The 25,067-nt window shown below is 48.9% G+C and overlaps 2 protein-coding genes across 8 annotated transcripts in view; both read right to left on the reverse strand.

Annotated features, from left to right (window-relative positions):
- Positions 1 to 226: 226 nt before the first annotated feature.
- Positions 227 to 13,010, reverse strand: CHRNA10 (cholinergic receptor nicotinic alpha 10 subunit; the record flags this gene model as incomplete). Its single annotated transcript, XM_083734961.1, has 5 exons — positions 227 to 1,863; positions 2,940 to 3,472; positions 6,633 to 6,787; positions 8,047 to 8,192; positions 12,941 to 13,010. 5 exons carry the CDS (start codon positions 13,008 to 13,010, stop codon positions 1,256 to 1,258), a joined length of 1,512 nt encoding a protein of 503 aa, XP_083591087.1. The 3' UTR covers positions 227 to 1,255.
- Positions 13,011 to 17,228: 4,218 nt separating this feature from the next.
- NUP98 (nucleoporin 98 and 96 precursor) overlaps positions 17,229 to 25,067 on the reverse strand; it is a 46,182-nt gene continuing 38,343 nt past the window's right edge. For all 7 annotated transcript variants that reach the window (XM_083735847.1, XM_083735845.1, XM_083735851.1 and 4 more), the window contains 4 exons: positions 23,630 to 23,871; positions 22,228 to 22,382; positions 20,179 to 20,290; positions 17,229 to 18,682 (listed from right to left, as the gene is read on the reverse strand). In XM_083735847.1, coding sequence (XP_083591973.1) covers positions 18,465 to 18,682; positions 20,179 to 20,290; positions 22,228 to 22,382; positions 23,630 to 23,871 — 727 coding nt within the window. In that variant the 3' untranslated portion in view covers positions 17,229 to 18,464. The remainder of the gene's footprint in view (positions 18,683 to 20,178; positions 20,291 to 22,227; positions 22,383 to 23,629; positions 23,872 to 25,067) is intronic.

A 25,067-nucleotide genomic window follows, 5' to 3' on the forward strand; every position in this document is an offset into this window, starting at 1 on the left:
CTGGAGGAGACTCTTGAGAGTCCCATGGACTGCAAGAAGAACAAACCGATCCATTCTGAAGGAAATCAGCCCTGAGTGCTCACTGGAAGGACAGATCGTGAAGCTGAGGCTCCAAGACTTTGGCCACCTCGTGAGAAGAGTAGACTCCCTGGAGAAGACCCTGATGTTGGGAAAGATGGAGGGCACAAGGAGAAGGGGACAACAGAGGACGAGATGGTGGGACAGTGTTCTCGAAGCTACCAACATGAGTTTGACCAAACTGCAGGAGGCAGTGGAAGACAGGAGTGCCTGGCATGCTCTGGTCCAGGGGGTCACGAAGAGTCGGACACGACTAAATGACTAAACAACAACAACAACAGAATTATAGGGCTGGAAGGGGCAAAGGGTCATCTAGACCAACTACCAATGGTGCAAGTGTTTGCATAATCACAAATTGCACCAATGCCATTGATGGCGCTCTCCTGTTTGGATTTTCAAAGCAATAGGGAACCTTGGGATTCTGGGAGGAGAAAGTGTGCAATATCAGTAGACGAAAGAGACTGCTGCTTGCATCCAAGGAGGAATTAAAGGAAGCATGAGGGGTTCACAATCCACATTAAGCTGCAGTGTGGACAGAGCCATAGACCAGGAGGTCTTGCATGTAGAAGGTCCCACATTCAATCCCCAAAGGCGTCTTCCAGAGAGGGCTGGAAAAGAATCCCTTGCCTGAAACCCTTACGAGATGCTGTCCGTCAGTGTAGACAATACTGAGATGAATGAACCCATGTCCCGACTTGGCAGCTGTTCCTCTGCTCCTAGGGTTGTGGGGCAGCTGTGTGTGTGCAGAAGCCAAAGACTAAATCGCTCATCTACTAGAAGGGTGTGGTGGTGGATGCAGAAGCAGCCGCCATGTCCGTAGTATCCAATTTCTGGCTCGACACAGAACTGTAGAGTTGGAAGGACCCCCAGGGCCCCTGGACATGCTGTTGCCCACCCCCCATGGTCCAGGAGCTGCAGTCCAGCACCACCCATGGCATCCCAAGGGGTCTTGGGGTTCACCTGTCCAGCTCACACTTCCCTGGGTGCCCATCAGAAATGCCCTAGTCCTGCCAGCGGATTGGACCTTCTGCCAGCACCGTCCGCCAGCCCTGCGCGACCCACTTTTTGCACGGCAAGTTCTCCTTCCAAAAAATGATGATGATGATGATATCGCAGCAGCCGGCTGAGGAGCAGGAAGGAGGCTTTGCTGGCATACTTCCTGCTCCTCTGGGGCATCTCAGATGGCTTTGCCCATGATGAGGAGGCTCATGATGAATACCATGGCAAAGAAGACCCACATGAAGAAGCGGTCCATCACCTTGGCGATCTTCTTCCACTCCCCGGTCCGCCTGGAAGCCGCCTTCTGGTCCCGGAAGCAGTTGGCAATGTACTCCACGTTCCTGAGGATGCTGTGGTGGTGGCAGAGGCAGCGGCTCTTGGCGCAGGGGGCCTGATCCGCAGACTCGCCCTCCCCGCCCTCCAGGTCCACGTACTGGCTGACCTCGCCCCAGCCGGGCTGCTCCGAGGGGCTGCTGGGCCCCTGCGAAGGAGACCGGCGGGGCAGGGCTTCCTCGCCGGGGGATCTCCCCGTGCCCACCCCCCGCGTGGGGGCCCCGCCGTTGGCCACACGGGCTTTGGGGGCGGGCTCCGGCTCCGGCCGGGGGCTCTTGCAGCTCTCCCCCACTTCGTAGACGAAGAAGATGCGTGCCATGTATTGCAGGATGAGCTTCTTGGCCCACCTGGGGACGGGTTTGGCGCCAGGGCCGCAGTGGTGGATGTTCATGATGAAGATGGTCAAGGCGGTCGAGGCCGTGATCATGGTCATGGTGGCGATGTAGTATTTGCCTGCAGGCGGAGGGGTCAGGGAGCGGGGGACGGACGGACAAGAGGAGACGCTCCTTTAGCACCTGAGAGCGACCATCACACCAATCCGGGGTGCTGCACTACAACTCCCATCAGACCTCGCCAGGAGCCTGAAATTGAGGGAGCACCAGGCTGGGGAAGGCAACATGAGACCTTCGCAGGTATTATTATTATTATTTTATTATTATTATTATTATTACTATTATATTTTATTATTTATACCCCACCCATCCAGCTGGGTTTCCCCAGCCACTCTGGGCAGCTCCCAACTGAATATTAATAACACAATAAAACATTAAATATAATTATTATTATTATTATTATTATTATTATTATTATTATTATTATTAAATATTAAAATTAACCTGAGGTACCACTGTAATAGTTAATTTGTTCCGGAGGTCTGTTCTTAACCTGAAACTGTTCTTAACCTGAAGCACCACTTTAGCTAATGGGGCCTCCCGCTGCTGCCGCGCAATTTCTGTTCTCATCCTGAAGCAAAGTTCTTAACCCGAGGTACTATTTCTGGGTTAGCGGAGTCTGTAACCTAAAGCATAAGTAGCCCGAGGTACCACTGTAAAAAATTATTAAAATTAAAAAAAAACCTGCCCTCCCCAGCCAAGACTCAAGGCGGCTAACATCAGGTATAAAAACAATCGATTAAAATACAACTTAAAAACAAAATTAAAATACAACATTAAAATGCAGCCTCATTTCAGTAGAAGCTCAAATAAAAAACTTTTTTGGGGATGAAAACGTCAAATCTTCACCAAGGCCAACTATCCAGACTGGTCCTACGTGGGCCAGAAAAAAGCCAGGGAAATCCCCAACTAGGAGTTCCATCACAGAAGGAGAAAGGGAAAGAGGGGGAGGGAATCAAGTTGATTCCAAGCCAAAGGCCAGGCGGAACAATTCTGTCTTACAGGCGCTGCAGAAAGAAATCAGATCCTGCAGATGTCAACCCCAAACATGCAATATCCCTTTTTTCAGTTTCCTTGTTTCTGGGCGGGGTCCAGAGATGCCACAATCCTCACCTTCTCCCCCCAGGGATTACTCACCGATGAGGGGCACGTTCTCCGAGGGGGGCATGCTCTCGGCCACCAGCAGTTGGAAGACAGTCAGTGCCAGAAGGACGGTCACCCCCAGGGACACCTTCTCCCCGGAGTCGGCCGGGAGGTAGAAGCCCAGCGGGGCCAGGAAAGAGATCATGATGCAGGGGAGAAGCAGGTTGAAGATGTAGAAGGAAGCCCTCCTCTTGAGGAGGAGCGTGTAGGTGACGTCCGGGTAGGGCTCCGAGCAGCACCCGTAGGTGACCACGCTGCGCTTGGCCGGCATCCCCAGCACCTCCCATTCCACGTTCTCCACGAAGTCCGTCAGGTCCCCCGTCTCCTGCTTGTTCAGGATGTCGATCTGGTTGCCGTTGTACGTCCAGGAACCAAAGGTCAGTCGGCACTGCTGGCCGTCAAAGGGGAAGTAGGAGACGTCCACCTTGCAGGAGCTCTTGGTGATGGCCGGAGAGTCCCACATGATCTGGCCGTCCGAGTGGATCACCACGTTGGTCTCCATCGAGCCTGTGAACTGGTCATCGGCGCTGGAGGAGGGGGAAGGAGAGGAATAACTATTATTGCTATTGTTATTATTTATACTCCACCCATCTGGCTGGGTTTCCCCAGCCACTCTGGGAGGCTCCCAACAGAATACAGTGATACCTTGGGTTAAGTACTTAATTCGTTCCGGAGGTCTGTTCTTAACCTGAAACTGTTCTTAACCTAAAGCACCACTTTAGCTAATGGGGCCTCCTGCTGCCGCCGTGCCTCTGGAGCACGATTTCTGTTCTCATCCTGAAGCAAAGTTCTTAACCTGAAGCACTATTTCTGGAAAAATTCCTTCCAGTAGCACCTTAAAGACCAACTAAGTCAGTTCTTGGTATGAGCTTTCGTGTGCATGCACACTTCTTCAGATACACTGAAACAGAAGTTTCCAGACCCTTCTATATAGTGAGAAGGTGGGGAGGGGTATTACTCAGAAGGGTGGTGGGAATGGGTGATTGGCAGATAGCTGTGATGAGCCTGTTGATGACTCTTAACGACTGCAATAGGTCTTACAGGAAAAAGCAAGGGGTGAAAAGGTGAAAAATGGCTTTGTCATGTATAATGAGATAAGAATCCAAGGTCTTTGTTCAGGCCAGGTTTCTCCATGGTTTTAAGTTTGGTGATAAGTTGCAATTCAGCAGCTTCTCTTTCCAGTCTATTTCTGAAATTCCTTTGTAGTAAAACAGCTACTTTGAGATCTTGTATAGAACGTCCTGGGAGATTGAAGTGTTCTCCTACTGGTTTCTCTGTCTATTCACTATTCACTATTTCTGGGTTAGTGGAGCATGTATCCTGAAGCATATGTAACCTGAAGCGTAACCCGAGGTACCACTGTATTAAAAACACAAAATAGGGGGTGTCTTATACATGGGGGCGTCTTATAGACGGAAAAATGTGGTAATTCCCCACATTCCAGCTCCTGATCCAAATTTCTACCACTTCTCTTCCCCCTCCCCACAAATATGCAACATGGCGCCTCCACGTTTTCCCATTGCAAGGCCCAGATTTTGTCCCCCCACCCCACATGGTTAAGCAGGAGGGAAATCTTGTCCTGCAAAGATTCCTTGTTTACATGTCTGGCACACAGTTCCCCTAATGTGAGCGCCGAAGAATTGCTTGCTTATTGCGTTTATATACTGGCTTTTTCCTCCCTGAAGCTTGAAGTGACTTACATGGTTGTATTGCCCCCCCATCTAATCCCTACAACACCCCTGTGAGGTAGGCCTGGCAGCATTAAACATTAAAAACTTCCCTAAACAAGGCTGCCTTCAGATGTCTTCTAAAAGTCAGATAGTTTATTTTCTTGACGTCTGATGGGAGGGCATTCCACAGGGTGGGCGCCACCACCAAGAAGGCCCTCTGCCTGGTTCCCTGTAACTTCACTTCTCACAGGGAGGGAACCGCCAGAAGTCCTTGGCGCTGGACCTCAGTGTCCGGGATGGACGATGGGGGTGGAGATGCTCCTTCAGATCTACTGGACCGAGGCCGTTTAGGGCTTTCAAGGTCAGCACTTTGAATTGTGCTCAGAAACGTACTGGGAGCCAATGAAGGTCTTTCAGGACTGGTGTTATGTGGTCTCGGCGGCCGCTCCCAGTCACCAGTCTGGCTGCCGCATTCTGGAATAATTGCAGTTTCCGAGGAAGTGTCAGTGCCGGGTCAGGAAAGCAGCTCTCCGTTTTCAGGAGACCATCCATTTCATTTCATTTAGAGTGGTACCTCGGTTTTCGAACGTAATCCATTTGGGAAGACCGTTGGACTTCTGAAACGTTCGAAAACCGAAGCAATTACTTCCGGAGGCATTTACTTCCGGAAAACTCAATAGGGAATCCGTGCAGCACGTTTCAGTCCCGAAAAGCATTGGAAAACCAAAGCAGTTACTTTCGGGTTTTCATTTGACTTTCGAGAAGTTCAAAAACCGAGGTACCACTGTATTATAATCCTACGCTGCTTTTCACTCATGTGAGTCACAAAGTGGCTTACATACAATAAATAATAACTACTATTAATAACTATTTTAGAATTATAATAATAATAATGGTCAAGGGGTTTAGATAATCAAAATTTATGTGTTGTAAAACAGCTAATAAAAAGGAGTAGGAAAAAAAACATCGGGAAAGGAGGGGTGTTAAAAAAATTGTATAATGATAAATGGTTTGAAATATTGTTGGAGACTTAATACAAATGATATAAAAACAATAAATAGTAACTTAGTAAAGGTAAAGGTAAAGGGACCCCTGACCATTAAGTCCAGTTGTGGCTGACTCTGGGGTTGCGGCGCTCATCTCACTTGATTGGCTGAGGGAGCCGGCGTACAGCTTCCGGGTCATGTGGCCAGCAGGACTAAGTCGCTTCTGGCGAACCAGAGCAGCACACGGAAACGCCATTTCCCTTCCCACCAGAGTGGTACCTATTTATCTACATGCACTGGTGTGCTTTCAAACTGCTAGGTTGGCAGGAGCAGGGACTGAGCAACAGGAGCTCACCCCGTTGCAGGGATTCGAACCACTGACCTTCCAATCGGCAAGCCCAAGGCTCAGTGGTTTAACCCACAGCGCCACTTGCAACATATATAACATAATGAACAAATCCACAATAAAACAATCACCTTCTATAAATCATTAGCAAAACAACTTATAAAATGGATTAAACAGCACAACCACAAGAAGCCATTTTATAAAATTTGCAGAGCGTTCCAGGACTCATAACCCACAAAACAATATGAAGAACATTAGCAGACTAACAACCAAAAACAAACTTAAAGCACTGCTGAATCCAGACACTTTCTCTCCCTGCTCCCGTGACTCATAGTCTTCCACTTACCGTATTTTTCGCTCTATAAGACGCACCAGACCACAAGACGCACCTAGTTTTTGGAGGAGGAAAACAAGAAAAAAAATATTCTGAATCTCAGAAGCCAGAACAGCAAGAGGGATCGCTGTGCAGTGAAAGCAGCAACCCCTGTTGCTGTTCTGGCTTCTGGGATAGCTGTGCAGCCTGCATTCGCTCCATAAGACGCACACACAGTTCCCCTTACTTTTTAGGAGGGAAAAAGTAGTCTTATACAGCAAAATATACGGTAGTTCATCAAAAAACACCTTCGCAGAACATCTTTTAAAGGGAAGGGCTGTGGTGCCACAGGGGGCCTTCTGTGAAACCTACTTGTTATACAGAACGATGTCCGGCCTCCAGACATAGCTGCTTGGGATCCGTATAGTGTCAATGCCATCGTAAGCCTCCTTCTCCCAGCTCAGGTAGGCATCCACCCACACCTGCCGGATCCACAGGTAAGCCGTCAAGATTTGATTCCTCTCATCCTGCAAGGCAAGAGGGAAAACAACCTCAGATACAGGGTGCAAGGAGCACACCTTATGCTCTGCTTTTATTGCAGAGCAGGGCATCGGATGGGGAATCTGGGGAAAATCGGCTTTGACACACACACACACACACACACACACACACCCATTGCAATACCTCCTTTTTTTCTTTAGAGGAAGGAATAGACCAAGTGCCATTGCCCAGTCTGGTTTCTAATCCTAATTGCTAAAAACTGGAAAAAGAAACTGTGCCAACAGAAAAGGAATGGCAAGACAAACTGTTATCTAGTACGGTATATTGTACTGGCTAGATTAACAGAAGCAATTAGAGATCACACTAGACAAGAGTTTCAAAAAGCATGGGGAAAACGCAGGGAACACTTCACAAAACAGTGCCCTAAAATACATACCTGGACTTGTTTTGATTAATGTCTTTAGGAGACTTTGTGGATATTTAAGTTATAATTAGAAAATTCTTAATAATTATTCATAAAGGAAACATTTATAGGAAGTAAATAAGGAGGTCAGATACAGGATAAAGGAAGTCTTTTATTTGGTTGTTTGTATTGTTGTATGTTATGCTCATTGTATGTTAAAAGTAAAGGTAAAGGGACCCCTGACCATTAGGTCCAGTCGTGGCTGACTCTGGGGTTGCGGCGCTCATCTCGCTTTACTGGCCGAGGGAGCTTCCGGGTCATGTGGCCAGCATGACTAAGCTACTTCTGGCGAACCAGAGCAGCGCACGGAAACGCCATTCACCTTCCCGCCAGAGCGGTACCTATTTATCTACTTGCACTTTGACGTGCTTTTGACTGCTAGGTGGGCAGGAGCAGGGACCGAGCAACGGGAGCTCACCCTGTCGATCAGCAAGCCCTAGCCACTTGCTTACCTCCCTGAAATGCAAAAAGAAAGTCATATTTCATTTAGATGGAGATTGAATGAAGACTTATTAGATGATCAAAAAGCAAGATGAGCGCCACAACCCCAAAGTTGTCCACGACTGGACCTAATGGTCAGGGGTCCCTTTACCCTTTAAGCAAATGGCGAATGAAAGTCTTTCAGTTAGGGAAAGAGAACTCAAAGCAGTTCGGCAAAACAGGGCCCTTGCCCTAGCCAACCAAGACCAAAACCCCTTGCAATGGGGCGCAAGACACAGTGGATCTATCCATAGCCATTCAGCCTCTTCTGACAAGAGCGCTCCGACCTGCGGCTGCATTTGAAGCCTCTTCCACCCGCCCTCCAAGCACCAAAGGACTCACCATGTCGATGATCTGGGACAGGGTGACCTGCAGCGTGACATTGAGAGCTCTGTCTGTGTCTTCCGCCGGACGCAGCGCATTGGAGTAGTTGGCAAACAGGTCATTGAGCAGCTTGTATGCAAACTTGCCCTGAGCCCCTGAGCAGCCTGGGGGGAAAGGAGGCCAAGTTGTGGGGCAGGGAGAAGGGGGTGGGGAGAGAACAAAGGAAAGGTCCATGTCAGCTGTTTCCAAAATATTTAAAGGCCACCAAAACCTTGGTTCCATAAATGCCTGTGCCCCCTTCTCTACCCTATGAAAAGCGGAATGACAGTTTGCACAACCCACTAAGGAAGATAGGAACACAATAAACTTCAAAGCAACAGCAATTTAGTTGCACATTTATTGGAAATCCAGTTAAAACTATTTCACAGAATCGTAGAGTTGGAAGGGACAACAAGGGTCATCTAGTCCTAATATATAATTTTTATTAAATTGTCTAATTTACATTTCAAAATATTCATTTAAACAACCTTAAATCAATGACTTCCCATCTTCTCTTTTGGTGGTTCATTTTGCATACCACACATCCCTGCATATTTTACATGAACTAAACCATTCAGTAATCCATTGTTACATCCATCAAAACTTATATATACTGTTGAATTTATCTTAGTGCTACCAGCGTTTTTAAATGAACGCAATTTCCACCCATATATTCAGTGAACATTTTACATTCTTCTTTAAACGTACATTTTTCTTGTTCTCTTATTCTGTATGTTAAGTTTGTACAAGGATCATTTAGTCCAACCCCTCCATCATGCCCAACATGAGGCTCAAACCCCCAACCCTGAATTTAAGAATTCAGCTGCTCTACCAGCTTAGCTATCCCAACTGAGCTATTTCATTTATTTCACTCAACAAAACTGATGAACTTGAAAGGGACAGTGCCCTGCTACATCCCTGCTGGAAGCATATTTCACAGCACAGTAAATTCCTGACTTTTGGTCTGTTAACCCCGCTGGACCTCTGGTCAACCCCGCTGGACCTCCAGTTATTTCCAGACCCTGTGATCAATGAAGGACTGGTTATTCCTCCTGGCAAACTGCCTGGTGCGTGCTGGATCACCAGTCCTTCCTCGCTCCCAGAATCCAAGTAACCAAATGTCCCTTCGTGGTCGCCATCTGTTGTAAACAAAAAACTGCCCTTTTTCCCTTATGGGGTATCCAAGAGCCCATATATAGGTTCCCTATTGGTAAGAGAAAATAACAGAGGCCAACCAGAGAATATTGAGAAGCAAAGCAGCTAGTAAGCCTGATCTTTATTGATCTGTTGCAACAGGGTGCTCCCCTCACACGCAGGAAAGGAGGAGGAACCCAGAACAATGGCGCGCAACCCTATTTAAACACAGACATACCCTTAAGACAGGATTTGTGAAGGAAAGGACAATGGGGAGGCTTTTCCATTTTCCTTTGACCTTGCAAAGAAAACATTTGGTCAGTTTGGGAATCAAAACGGTTCCAGGTCGGTCTTCCTGTGCTGATCTATGTACATGCTTGGTTGGTACACTTGTGAACATTTAACATATATCTAAGACCTCAGAATTCCTATCACAGGGTGTGGGTGCCAAAGGTTGCCTCTCAGTTGATGGCCATCGCTGCCTCCTGTGGGAGTGTTAATGGAGAAATCTGAGGGCTTCCTTGGACAAAAAAACAAGGACACCAGGCAGGAATACCAGAGCAAAACAGCAGCCAGTAGGCTTGGTCTTTATTGAAGACTGTCGCAATAGGACCCCCACCTGCCACAAGGTGGAACAAGATGGAAGCCCCGAACAAAAGAGAATCCAAACTTTTATTAGCTGCTAATCCCCATGTTAGGGAGGCGGGTGGCACTGTGGTCTAAACCACAGAGCCTAGGGCCTGCCGATCAGAAGGTCGGCAGTTTGAATCCCCGCGACTGGGTGAGCTCCCATCGCTCAGTTCCTGCTCCTTCCCACCTAGCAGTTTGAAAGCATGTCAAAGTGCAAGTAGATAAACAGGTACCACTCCGTCAGGAAGGTAAACGGCGTTTCCATGCACTGCTCTGGTTCGCCAGAAGCAGCTTAGTCATGCTGGCCACATGACCCGGAAGCTGTACGCCAGCGCCCTCGGCCAATAAAGCGAGATTAGCACTGCAACCCCAGAGTCGTTCGCGACTGGACCTAATGGTCAGGGGTCCCTTTAATCCCCATGTTACACCCCCCCCCCAAATTACCTCACTAATACATCATGGTTACATCATGAAAGGGGAGGTCTAGTGGCAGTAATCTGAGCATCCTGGACCCTGCCCCATGGTTCTCCTTGCCCTCCGTCAAACACCCATGGAGTGTAACAAAAGAGATATTTACAATTCCCTGTTTCGCAGCCAAATTAATCACACCCTTTTGTCTTCATCTGGGTTTGTTATTTCCGGAATGGCTACCTGTCTGGCACTCAGGTATCAGGATGCCAGGGATTATCACTCAGGCAGAGGGGCTGCTGAGTAGCTGAGCTCACATGTCTATAGGAATTTCTGGAGTTTCCCAATGAGCCAGTACATAGATACATCTATCAGTGAATTCTTACATTTGGTATCGTGCAGCAAAGGCCCTTTTGAACAGATAGGAAGAAACTGTGATGAAGTGTTTTGTGGGGACAAATCACAAAAGTCACAAAAGTGATGGTGCTGATTTTGGTAGTGGGCTGCATGTGCAGGATATCTGCTGGAGGGGCAAACCCCCCTCCAACCTATACATAAACTCCTGCAACAGGAGGGAGTTCCACAGATTAACTCTGTGATGCAGGAAGAAGGACTTGCTTTTTATCAGTCCTGAATCTTCCCACGTTGAGCTTCAGTGGACGCCCACAAGTTCTGCGCTATGAGAAAGGGAGAAAAATGGTCCTCTCCCCATGTACAACTTTCATGTGACAGATGCCCCCCACCATCCTCTGCTTAAAAACCCCCCAAGGAAGGAGAGCCTGCCATGTTCCAAGGGTGTCCATTCCACTGTGGAACAGCTCTTACCACCAGAAAGTTCTTCCTAGTGTTTAGTGTTCTTCCTAGTGTTCTTTGCCATTTGAGAAAATTCTTCCTAGTGTTCTTTGCCATTTGAGTCCACCAGAAAACAAACTGGCTCCATCTTCCATGGGGCAGCCCTCCAGAGTCAGACACAGGCTTGCCGTTGGAGGGAGGGGGTGTTTGGGATCCCTGGGGTCTTGTCCAGGGCCAATGGGGCCACCCCCCCCCACCCGCACACTCAGGCGCAGTGCGGCAAGACTCCGCAGGCCACCTGCTCGGGATTTCTTCCGCTCACCAAGCACGGGGGTCACATTCGCAGCCCTGTCCCGGGGAAGAATCCCGCAGAGGAGCAGCTCCGAAAGGGCCGTTTGTCCGAGGGGGCTCTTCTGAGCAGAGGCAAGCGACCCTCCTCGGTGCCTTGCAGGGTTAAGGCATTGCACATGGGTGCAAAGACAGACTCCCCACATGGAAGCCCTGTGAACACGGCGTTCGTTCCACAACATGTGCAAAGAGGATCTCTTCCTTCCTGTGCTGCAGCCAAGACTTCCTGAGTGAGAGGGCAGCCGAGGGCAGTCTGAAGTAGCCCCAGTCAGCATTATTATTATTATTATTATTATTATTATTATTATTATTATTTGCATTTATATTCCACCTCTTCCTCCCAGGAACTCAAGGTGCTGAACATGGTTCTCCCTGTCCTCGTTTAACCCCAATCATGACCCTGAGAGGTAGACTAGGCTGAGAGGGAGAGGGACTGGCCCAGGATCACACCCAGAGAGGTTTGTGGCCCAGTGTGGGGATTTGAACCCAGTCCAACACTCTAACCACTACGCCCCGCTGCCTCTCACCCACAGAAGGCATGCTCTGCCTCCTTCCAACACAGTGGAGCTAGCCTGAAGTGCCCATCCTGCCACTTTTAAAAGGACAGTTTTCATCCAGCATTACTAAAGGACGGTTACGCCTCTATCCATTTTACAAGCAGGGGAACGGAGGCTGGGAGAGTCATTTAGAATCATTGAAACGTAGCGTTGGAGGGGACCCAGGGGTCATCTAGTCCAACTCCCTGCAATACAGAAATTGCAGCTAATTTGGCCCAGGGCTCCTTAGCTAGTCCATGCGAAGGGCAGGATTTGAACCCAGACCTTCTCTCTCTTCGCCAGATGGAGCCACTACATTACTTGGACCCCACCGGCTCTCCCCTGTCGGCACCTGTCTCTTCCTCCGTTTTTTAAGCTCCTAACAGGCAGGGGATGTTGCAAGATCCGTCCTTTCCTCGGTTTGAAAGTTTAATGACGGGTGTCCCATTTCCCTGGCAGGCGCGTCTATTGACATCTTGCAAGGTTCGCTTACAGATCAAGACACACACATTTCCAGTCCCTAACCAGCTGCATTTCCAAAGCGCAGCCTGGCCTGCATTTCCTCGCAAGAGGGCGATTGAATTGCAATTTAGCTGATGGCAATTCCAGGACGCAAACTCTCCGGGGCCAAGTTTCTATGGAGCTGTTAGGACAAACCTCCCCGCCGTGAAAACAACACTTTTCCCAAGTATGAAACGAATGGCAAAGACAAACGCACGGGTCCTGAGGAGGAGCAGGCAGAATTCTCTCCCAGGTGGGAGGTCAAATGCGAAACCTTAGAATCTGCAGCTGGCCCGGGAGGGGGGGGCAGGGGGGGGCAGCCGCTTGATCGAAGGCTTGCAAAATTCCAGGATGAAGCAGCCTTTTGCTTAGAAGCAAAACTCCTTGAAGCAAGCGTCAGAGAGAGAGAGGGAAAGCAGAATAATTTCCTTGCACCACATTTCACGGCCCCTTCTGCTAATAAGAAGCAAAGAAGAAATCAAGGCGCCACAAAGGAGAGGTGCAAAGCCTTTGGAAAGTCTTACCTGGACTAAAGAGCAGACCCAGCAAAGAGGCAGACAGGAGGAAGGTGCCCATCCAAGGATTCGGAGACATCTTCACCCTTGCCAAGGTGAACCTGGGGGGTGGGAGGTGGCAAATCTCGGAAGCAGCTGGAAGGAGGGCTTTAAGTCACCCGGAGAGCATGGCTGCGTGAGTCAGCAAGGAGAAGGCACAGGAGGCAATCCAGAGGAACCCTTTGTGCGTGTGGAAGGTCCAGTGCGTGTAAACTCTGCACTGTGCAACTCAGCCTGTCTTTTCTTTGACAGCCACCGAAGGATTTTCCTTACCTAGAGTGGAAAAAAAAGCAGCCGGCCAGCCGGTCGTAGGTGACATCAGGTGGAAGGAGCAGCCTCGGAGGTTGCAAATGAACCTCTGGCAAAGGATCCGCCCTGCACAGCCAACCTAAGGAGTTGTGTGTGTGTGTGTGTGTGTGTGTGTGTGTGTGTGTGTGTGTGTGTGTTAAGGCAGCAGAGACACAGCAGGTCAAGGTGAGTTTGGGTTTTGCTCATCAGCCTGTTTTAGACTGCAGTCATCTGGAAGAAAGGGGCACAAAGGCCTCGCCGGTGCCTGCTGGTTAAAGCAAACTGTGCCATCCGCGAAACAAAAGGAAACTTTCGTTTCCGAATGTGTACAATCATCCTGGAATCTCAGGTGTACAGCATCAGCCTGGTGGTCGTTTGGCATTCCACAAAAATCCAGTCTTTTGGCAGGTGACAATTATAGAAGGAAAGTCTTCAGGATGTCTTAAGTCCCAGCAGACTGGCAGAGCGACTCCTCTGAAAACTGCGGGCCGCTGGACTGTGCCCACAACCAGAGCGCCGGATGAGACCCAAGGGGTCTATCTGGTCCAGTGTCCCCATTTCCCGCAGTAAGAGGCGGATTTAGGGGAGCATGACTGGTTCCGTCACACTGGGCATGGAGCCCTGGGGGGCGCTGCTGCGACTATTATTCAGAATGGAGCGAGAGAGGTGGGGAGGTGCCGAGTTTTGGCGAGGCACATGGTGGTGCTGAAATCTGAAACCCCTAGGTCTGCCTCTGCCACAAGGGCCCCCAGGCACCATGTGGAAGGAAAGTAGCTCTCTCCCTACATTTCAGGGAGTTGAACTTTATGACCCCTGGAGTCCTTTCTGGGGCCGAGTGATATCTGGTTTTCAACCTTGCGATATATCACCAGCTAAACATCGAAATACACTGATGTGTCACGATGTCTGAAATAAGGGCGAAGCTATGTAGAGGCTAAGGGACGCGGGTGGCACTGTGATCTAAACCACAGAGCCTAGGGCTTGCCGATCAGAAGGTTGGCGGTTCGAATCCCCACTATGGGGTGAGCTCCCATTGCTCGGTCCCTGCTCCTGCCCACCTAGCAGTTCGAAAGCACGTCGAAGTGCTAGTAGATAAATAGGTACCACTCCGGCGGGAAGGTAAACGGCGTTTCCATGCGCTGCTCTGGTTCGTCAGAAGCGGCTTAGTCCTGCTGGCCACGTGACCCAGAAGCTGTACGCCGGCTCCCTCGGCCAGTAAAGCGAGATGAGCGCCGCAACCCCAGAGTCGTCCATGACTGGACGCAACAGTCCGGGGTCCCTTTACCTTTATGTAGAGGCTGGCTGGCTGGCTGGTTTTTTTTGCCACATTGTGATTTTTGCGCACACAAACACATCATGATTCGCAATATAATGCCAGGTCAAAAATTATGAAACTTGTTATGGATATATCAGCCAGCCTTAGTGCCTTCCAGCTCTACAGTTCTATGTGTGGGATGTAATCCACTGGGAGTACAACAGCCCTTGTTTTGCTAGAGTGGACATGCAAGGGAAAGTTTGGTCCAGCCAGTCGAACTTCCTGTTCCTCCTGGCCTGGAGCATTCTTCCTTGCATGTGACCAGTAGGTGGGCATGACCTTACCTAACCTAACAAAAGCTCTAGTCCATGGGTAGGCAAACTATGCCCAGGGGGCTGCATCTGGCCCAACTGCCTTCTAAAACCGGCCCGCGGACGGTCTGGGAATCAGCGTGTTTTTGCATGAGTATGTGTGCTTTTATTTAAACTGCACCTCTGGGTTATTTTTTTCGGGCATAGGAAGCCATTCATTCTTTTTCCTTCAAAATATAGTGCGCCCCCCCCCCCACGGTCTGAGGGACAGTGGACTGGCGCCCTGCTGAATAAGTTTGCTGACCCCTGCTATAGTCACACTGCCACCTCTCTACTCTTCCAGCTTCCCTTTTCGTCCTGCGAACTTCCTGGACTGAACTGCTGGCTGCCAGCCAAGCAGTCCCCCAGGTAATCTCCCATATGGGGTAAACCTTTTTGTACATGTTCGTAAGTTTAAGCCCAAAGCCTGCCTTCAGGGATCACTCTGTGCTCTGCCTGATCCTTAGTAAAACTGAGTGGTAAAACCCCAGTGGTACCTCGGGTTAAGTTAATTCGTTCCGGAGGTCCGTTCTTAACCTGAAGCAGCAGTTTAGCTAATGGGGCCTCCTGCTGCCGCTGCACCGCCGGAGCACGATTTCTGTTCTCATCCTGAAGCAAAGTTCTTAACTTTAAGCACTATTTCTGGGTTAGCGGAGTCTGTAACCTGAAACGTCTGTAACCCAAGGTACCACTGTACTTTTTTTGTTACTTATCGGTAAGACTGTGATCACTGCAGATGGTGACAGCAGCCACAAAATTAAAAGACGCCTGCTTCTTGGGAGAAGGGCAATGACAGCCTAGACAGCATCTTGAGAAGTAGAGATGTCACCTTGCCAACAAAGGTCCGTACAGTTAAAGCTATGGTTTTCCCAGTAGTGATGTATGGAAGTGAGAGCTGGACCATAAAGAAGGCTGATCGCCAAAGAATAGATGTTTTTGAATTCTGGGGCTGGAGGAGACTCTTGAGAGTCCCATGGACTGCAAGAAGATCAAACCTCTCCATACTGAAGGAAATCAGCCCTGAGTGCTCACTGGAAGGACAGATCGTGAAGCTGAGGCTCCAAGACTTTGGCCACCTCATGAGAAGAGAAGACTCCCTGGAGAAGACCCTGATGTTGGGAAAGATGGAGGGCACAAGGAGAAGGGGGCGACAGAGGACGAGATGGTTGGATAGTGTTTTCGAGGTTACCAGCATGAGTTTGACCAAACTGCGGGAGGCAGTGGTAGACAGGAGTGCCTGGCGTGCTCTGATCCATGGGGTCATGAAGAGTCGGACACGACTAAATGACTAAACAGCAACAACAAAGTAAGACTGTGGTGTCTTTATTCTTTTAGGAGGGATTCAAGGGGTCTTACCAGGAACATATTAGAACACATTTCCATCTGGACAAGCCAGATTGAATTGCTTATTGACTTAAGAAACTCACATGAGTTTGCAACCAGTTTCCACTGTGTAAAAAAGGGGGAATGAAACTTGCTAGAGCAATTAGGAAGGATATTAATAATCAATATATCCTCTCCTGCCACCTTCAACATTCCCACACAATGATTCTGCCAGCAAGTGGTAGTAAGTGATGCTTTTGATTGAGGAGCTAGAACATAACCATCATGAAAACGTAAGGTCCTGTTGCGTCCAGCTGAAGGCCATATAGCTCAGTCAGTAGAGCACGAGACTCTTAAATCTCAAGGCTGTGGGTTCAAGCCCCACATTGGGCAAATGATTCCTGCATTGCAGGGGGTTGGCCTAGATGCCCCTTATGCTCCCTTCCAACCCTACAATTCTATGATCCTTTTCAGCTGGGGCAATGTAACCAATTTCTCTGAATCTGGAACTGGATTGGGATGATTTGTACCAAATCCAGACTTGAGGTGAGGCAGCTATAGAGTGGGCCACTACAGAGCAGTTACAAAATGGTCTCTGAAAAAGACTGCCAGTCTTCAAAGTGTTGCAAATATTTCTTGCGCCATATAAGAAGAATGCCAGGGTGGGGAGGAGAGCTGGACTTTGCTCATCAAGAGCTCTGGTTTCCAATCCCAGGTCAGAATCTCACCCAACCCTCTCCAGTCACAGTGTTTGATGGGAGGGGAAAGCGTGCAAGCAAGGCCTGAGGGAAGGAAGCAGCTCCTTCGCCACTCATGATGCCTGGGAACGTATACAGAGCGTAGCACCTTGGATGGTGGAGGAATAACACAGCTCCCCTCGCACCCAACTCTTGTGCCTGCACCTTTCCTCCTAACGAGGGACACACACATCCCGGAACTGAACACTGCCCCCTGGATACAATAGAGACCCAAGTCTGAGGTTGAGCCATTTGATTCTTAAAAGAGGGGCAGGGAAGGGAAAAAAGAGAGGCAATCAGGAAAATGCTATAAACTTTTTTTATTTTCTTATAAAGGTATTTCCAGAAAAACAGACAAGAAAATAATCTGGATCATTTATTTATAGTTTTCAATAAAAACCTTTACATAATCTTCATGCGTCACCACTTTGCTGGCATCCCCCCCCCCAATACATACACGCACACGCAGACACGCACTGCCTCCAGGAGTCCTACACAACTGGCTGCAGGGGCAGCTCCCACACCAGGCCTCACCCTGCCCTATGAGATTCGGGCAGACTGTCCACCCCAGGGCCCTGGAGGCTGCCAGCCAGCTCACCAGCTCCGCATCTGGAATTCCCTTTCGGCAGTATGATGAAACCACATGGCAAACACATTCAACATGACCACCTTGAACTGATTGGTTTGAGCCATTCCCCCCTCCCTCTGCCCCCCCCCAGCACAAAACCTAAAATCAGGTTGTGTCCCCCCCCTCCCCAGCACTTCTTGCAAAGGGATTCGGCATGAAGAACAGGCGCAGCTCAGCTTGAAGACTCAAGCCAGTCTCCCAAAGCCAGGCTGACAGAAGGAGGGGAACCTGCCAGCCCCCTGCAAGGATCAGAAGCACTCTGGGGTGCCATTTGTGCCACCCCAGGAGAGGATGCCAGGAAGCTGACGTCACTGAGGGATTCCCCCCCCCCCCCGGAAAGGATCAGCCAACGGTGTCATTTCCAGACCAAACCTGGCTGTGCCTCCGCCTCCCTCCTTTCTTTGCAGAGGCCAGACAGCACAACCCAGATCTGACCCAGCCCCATAAGGCACACGGGCAGCAGGGTCGACTCCACTTGTCCAAGCCCAGCAGCGCAGGACACACTCAAAGCCCCCATCCCCTCCAAAAAACCCCAAACGGACGCTGACCAGAGCTCAGTTGAAATGGAGATTTGACTGTATACATACTCACACACACACACACTGATTTTTTTGTGCCATCTGTAAGGTGCCTTGCTCTCTGCCCGCCACAGGTCCAGTGACCCCCACAGCTGGCTTCTGCTGCGGCAAAGGCTTTATTAACACTAGAAAGCGGTGGCGGGGGGGGGGGAGGAGGTGCCCAAACACCAGAGCCCAGTCTCTGCACTTTGCCCCCTGTGGTGGCTGTGCAGCACCCCAGGGTGGGAAGGAGTTGCGCAGGAAGGGGGCTGCCTACCCCCCTGGGCCCTGGGGCCAAAGGACAGACGAATCTTTCAGAGAGGGCAGCTACGTCCAGGCGAGGAGGCAAGCTGCGCTCATTGCGCCACCACCGTCAGTTCCCGCAGGTAGCCCTGGGTGAGGCTACGCAGCTCCTCCAGCACGTAGTCCTCGGGCATGGGGAGGCGGCCAATGTGGGGGGCGAGCAGGCGCAGCGGCACTCTCTGCACGTCCGGGGTGGAGTCCGAGGCAGAGTCCGGAGGGTGCTGCAGGCTCAAAACCACGCGCAGGATGTCCACAATGCGCTTGGCCATTTCTGGGTGCGAGAAATGGGCAAATCAGCGAAGGCTTGAGTGAATGAACGTATCAAAGAGCTTTGAAAAGTATTTACAGTTGAGCTTTGTTACACCAGTTTCCCAGGGGAATGGACCTCCAGCGAGAGAAGCCCTTGCATTTACCAGACACGACTGGTCTAGTCTATGGTGTGCTCTTGGCTGACCTCAGGTTACAAGTGTAATGCAACTTTTTAATAAATTTTCTGTTTTCCAATTTAAAATACTCATTCGTACATCCTTAAAATATCAATGACTTCCCTTCTTCTCTTTCCATGATTCATTTTACATATCATCAATCCCTGCATATTTTATAAAAAACCATACCATTCAGTATTCCATTACAGTGGTACCTTGGGTTAAGAACTTAATTTGTTCTGAAGGTGATGTTTTTGTTTGAAGATCCTAAGTTCCTCTGTGGGGCATACCATAAGAGGCGGTCCCGTAGGTACGAGGGTCCTAGGCCGTATAGGGCTTTAAAGGTTAAAACCAGCACCTTAAACCTGATCCTGTACTCCACCGGGAGCCAGTGCAGCTGGTATAGCACCGGGTGAATGTGATCTCGCAGCGAAGACCCCGTAAGGCATTCTGCACCCGCTGGAGTTTCTGGGTCAGTCTCAAGGGCAGCCCCACGTAGAGCAAGTTACAATAATCCAGTCTGGAGGTAACCGTCGTGTGGATCACAGTGGCTAGGTCAGGGCGAGAGAGATAAGGAGCCAACTGCTTAGCTTGGCGGAGATGAAAAAATGCCGCCTTTGTTATAGCTGTAATCTGCGCCTCCATAGAGAGGGAGGCATCGAAGATTACACCCAAACTCTTAACGGACGGCACTGGCACTAATTGCGCCCCTGCAAGAGATGGGAGTTGCCCCCCCAATCCCATATCGTCCCGACCCAGCCAAAGGCATCAGGCAGGCACTGGCTTTTTGAAGATGAGGAAAGCCTTCAGCCTCTGAAATTACTTGAAGTTGGTTTTGCAGAGGTAATTGCTTAAACTGTTTTTATATCCGCAATCATTTGGTATTTAGAAACGCTTCACGGGAAGGGATTCATAAATGAAATAAAGGAACAGTAACAGTATACCTGAAGGAGCATCTCCACCCCCATCATTCTACCCAGACACTGAGGTCCAGCTCCGAGGGCCTTCTGGCGGTTCCCTCGCTGTGAGAAGCCAAATTACAGGGAACCAGGCAGAGGGCCTTCTCGGTAGTGGCACCCTCCCTGTGGAACGCCCTCCCACCAGGTGTCAGAGATAAACAACTACCTGACATTTAGAAAACATCTGAAGGGAAGTTTTTAATATGTGACATTTTGATGTATTTTTAATCTTTGTTGGAAGCCACCCAGAGTGGCTGGGGAAACCCAGCCAGATGGGCGGGGTACAAATAAATTATATTATTATTATTATTATTATTATTATTATTATTATTACAATAAAACCCACATTTTGCAGGAAGGAAACAGCGTGCCCACAGCCTTACCAGACTGAGCCAGCCTATCCTTGGCATTGCGGCACTGGAGCAGCTCTATCCTGTTGCAAAGGGATGTCACTTTAGTGTGCAGCTCCTCCAGTTCGTACCCAGAGCAATCCAGCTGAAAAGGAAATCCAGGAGAAAGGAGAAGCGTCACTCACTGGGGTGACAACGGCCCCGCTGGAGAACTTCCTCATTATTAAAATGTCTCATGCCAGGCTTCCAGCGGAATTTCCACGGGGCAGATTTCCCCTCCTAATCTCAAGGCAAGTGTTCGCAATGGTGCATCCGATGGCCACCATTACTATTCAAACAGCCCAGTGAAGCCGCCTGAAGCTCTTCTCCCTCCCAGAAATTCCTCCGATAACTGGAATGGGAAGCTGAGCTTCATGCACCTGGGGAGTCCTGGCAGTTCCCCCTCACTCCCCCACCCCCAAGCTAGAAGACACAGTGAGCAGGCAAGTCCCAGCCTCTGAATCACCTTTTGCAGCATTTAAGGGCACTAGAGCCTAAGAAAAAAGAGGGCTATCTCCTTCTCCTCTCCTTGTGGGAAGAGCACAGCAGATGGAAAGACCCCCATACATCAACTGCATGGCCATGTTGGTTTCTGTGTGTTGCCACTGTGCAGTGCTTGGAGTCACCAGACTCTGTTTTGCATTCCAGAGACATTCCAGACTGTTGGAAGTCTCACGGAAGACAGGAGACGGATGGGATGTTTCTGGTTTCCTGATCCTTTGTTTTCCAGTTGCTCTCTGCCTTTCACAGAGAGAGAGAGCATGTATATTTATTTTCTGTCTGCGTAGTTAGAAATAAAACCTAGCAATGTAGCCCAAATTTCTCTTCTGCTGCTTTGATACTCTGCTGAATGGAGAATGTGCCTGGAGCCTTATCAAATCATCGTCGGAGGAGATTCCAAAGGCTCGACCGGAGGAGGAGCTTGGTCATAGTAGAGATTTCGACAGGCCACACCCTCCCTTGGCAAGCCCATCTCCCTGCCAGTAGAAAACCAGCACGTCCAAAGGAACATTTTTTCCTTGGCATGCTAGCTGATTTATTTTTCACCTGCAGAGAATGTCTCAACACAGGAACTTTCAGATGCTTTACTCCAGGGGTCAGCAAACTTTTTCAGCAGAGGGCCGGTCCACTGTCCCTCAGACCTTGTGGGGAGCCAGACTACAGGTAAAACTCAAAAAATTAGAATATCGTGGAAAATTTCATTTATTTCAGTAATTCAACTTAAAAGGTGGAACTAAAATACGAGATAACATGCAAAGTGAGATATGCTTCTGCTTCTCAGAGGTCCAGTCTTGCTCTATTTGCAATCCTTGTTTTGCTTATTTCATTTAATATTCTAATTTTCTGAGATTGTTAATTTGGGGTTTTCATCAGCTGTATGCCATGATCATCACAATTATAACAAATCAAGGCTTGACATATCTCACTTTGCATGTCAGGAGTCTATCTCATATATTAGTTTCATCTTTTAAGTTGAATTACTGAAATAAATGAACTTTTCCATGATATTCTAATTTGTCTAACCCAGAGGTGCATTTTAAATAAAAGGGCTCGTTCTACTCATGTGAAAACACACCGATTCCCAGACCGTCCGCGGGCCGGATTTAGAAGGCGATTGGGCCAGATCCGGCCGCCGGGCCTTAGTTTGCCTTCCCATGCATTACTCCCTATATTTTGAATTAGCTTCAACAGGGGCACGCAGTGTAGCTTTCCCTGAATACGCATATCAGGCTCGATCAGCGTGTGACTGGGAAGAGGAAAATTCCCAAGAGTGCTCTCTGTAAGGGAGCAGGCAGGATGCAACAGTCTGGTGTGGTGGTTAGAGTATTGGACTAGAACCTGGGAGGTTGGGGTTCATGTCGCCATGCAGCCATGACGCTCCCGGGGTGGCCTTGGGCCAGTCACTGCCTCTCAGCCTCCCCTTCCTCACAGGGCTGTTGTGAGGATTAAATGAGGGAGAAGCGCGCAAGCCCCTGGGAGTTCCTTGGGAGAAAAACGAGGGGTACAAATGCAATGACACCATCCTTGTCCTGAGTGTGTCACCTGCTGAATCCTGTCAAGCATCTCAATGATGCGGATGTAGTCTAAGTAAACCAGCCCTGCGGTGTCCCAATCCTGGATGAGGGTGCTGCGCTCTGGAGCAGACAGGTCTTCCAAGAACCCTTTCAGATAGGTGTAGTTTTCGTTAATAATGGCATCTGAAAGAGGGAAACAGCGAGTGATGAACAAATAAGAGAACTTCAACACTACTGGGCCTGGCAGAACGTTTGGTAAAACATCAACTTGCCAGAAGGCAGGCATAGATGTTGAAATTGACACGACTTTCAGATGTGGGCAACATCTGCGCCAAGAATGGGACACGTGGCATTCTGAAGCTGTGAGCAGGAAGAAGAAACACCACTAGGAGAGGGCACCTTCGCCCCCTGAGGATGTCTGTTCAATTTGTAAGGAGGGGTGGAATCTAGAGTGTGGTTCCTTGGCTTTGGGCAACTGGGACAAATTAGGGATTCTGCTGGTTTACCACCTCCCTCACTGCCCAGAGATCTCACTGCCTCAGTTGATAGAACTAGTCTCAGAGACGATGTTGAGGACTCCCAAACTGATTTTCCAGAGCCCGTTAAATTGGCACAGAAACTGCTTTAGTCATCTTGTACGATGACCTGTTGGGAATGAGACAGGGGAAATGGGTCTCTGTTAATTCTCCTCAATCTCTCAACAGTTTTTGATGCCAATGACTATGGCAACCTTCTGGAGCAGCCGTCAAGAGTTATGGGTGGGTGGCACTGCTTTGCGGTGCTTCTGCTCCTACTTGGGTGGTTATTTCCAGAGGGTGATGCTTGGGGAGTGCTCTTCAGCCCCGTGGAGCCTTCAGTGTGGGTTCCTCAGGGTTCAATTTTATCCCCTATGTTGAATAACGTTCTATGGGTTTTGTGAGAGGGGGGTTATTGAGCTGCCTTTGCTTAATTATGCATTTTGTATTTTCATTTTGTATATTTATGTTGTGAACCACCAAAGGGCAGCGTACAAATTTAATAAATACAGTAGTACCTCGGGTTACAGACGCTTCAGGTTACAGAAGCTAAAGGTTACAGACTCCACTAACCCAGAAACAGTACCTCGGGTTAAGAACTTTGCTTCAGGATGAGAACAGAACAGAACAGAACAGAAATCGCACAGTGGCGGCAGGCCCCATTAGCTAAAGTGGTACCTCAGGTTAAGAACAGTTTCAGGTTAAGAACGGACCTCCAGAACGAATTAAGTTCTTAACCCGAGGTATCACTGTATTCTGTTGTGATAGAAGCCCCCTCCTTTTAGGAAGCAAGGCAAAATCCTACTGAGTGCTTGCAGGTTTTTTGTTTTGGTAAAGACAGTCCAAAACTCAGTTAGACGCCCTGTTTACCGCCATGCCCCGGGAGAAGGAAGGAAGGAAGGAAGGAAGCCTTACCTGAAGCCAAGTGCCTGATGACCAGCCTGTGGCACTGGTTCCAGTGCCCTGCCCTGAACAGGTAGAGAGTCTCCTTATGCTTGTCGCCTTCCATCCTGGCCCTCACGGCTTTGGCCTCGTGGATCCACTCTGGCGGCACGCACAGCCTCTCCATCAGGAAGGCTTCCTTGCTCCACGACTCGGGCGTCTCCTGCAACCTGCAGTGACGGTTCAGCAGCTCACGCACGGCTCTCTCTCGCACGCTGGTGGGAAGAGAAACGCTCTTTGTATGACCTTGCATAGAGCAGGAGGGTACAGCAATAGCTCTATGCGCACAATTCAGCCAGGAAAATGGTCCCAAATGCTGCTCCCTGCCCCCAATTTACTGGGTCTTCAGTGGCAAAGCAAATGTTTTGCAAAGAGGTCTGAGCTTCCGCCCCTGAGGCATCTCCTGTCAAAGGCTGCCCAGCGGCTGAGCTGCCAAAGTCCTTCCTCTGGCCAAGGCCCGGAAGAACCACTGCCTGCCACTCACAGTAGACTCTCCCAAGCTAGATGGAGGGACAGCTTAACTGCAGGCTCATCTGATCCTGCCACCCACCCACCCACCCCTTCTGCCCCAGGTTCCTCTCCAAGTTCCAGCTTAAGAGAACTGTAGCTCCAAACGCCTGGGGGAAGGAGACCAGGCTGGGTAAGGCTGCCCTCAACATTGTGCAAGCAAGTTATAAAAAACTGTAGTATCAAAGGAACATGTGAATGAGCCATTACTGATCAATCACCCAATGGGATGAATCTCAGACACAGTCCTATTCAAGTCCCTTCAAATATTCAGCTGCGTTATTAACTTCTTTTAAAAAAATAATATTTTATTTGCTCAACACAACAACAACAAAAAGACTAATTACACCATAATAAGAATATAATCAGTCTCGCATTACATACAGAATTAATATACATTTAATAATCCATAAACTGTAATGGTCTCTTCCTTTTAAATCCGACTTCCCATCTACTCCATAAATCAAATTACCATTCTTTGCTGCCAATACATGTTATTGCTATCATCTCAAATCAGTTCAAAATGTATTATATCATATACCTAATGAATGATATTGCTGGTATTATTCGAATGCCGCAATGGATTTTAAGTCAGTATTATTAAGCTGCGCTATTAACTTCTGAGAAATTTTATATGATGAGCATGCATGTTTGAATCAGTTCTTAGAATATGACTCAAAAGGAAGAAAAGTTAATTTCTCTATTTCACTGAAAGATTCCGAAATATTTTAATATTTGTTAAACATTTTGTAGCACATTTGTGGGTGTTTTGCTAAAAACTTGTGCATGTTCAGAGCCCACAGGGCCAATTTTATTAATAGCAGTGCTGTTAAATGAGAGCAGATCATACTCTACCCCAAAGAGGATGCCACCATTTCAGATAGCATGATGCTACATTGACAGG

Source organism: Podarcis gaigeae (assembly GCF_964106915.1).
Source record: "Podarcis gaigeae genome assembly, chromosome: 4".
NCBI classification, from domain to species: Eukaryota; Metazoa; Chordata; class Lepidosauria; order Squamata; family Lacertidae; genus Podarcis; species Podarcis gaigeae.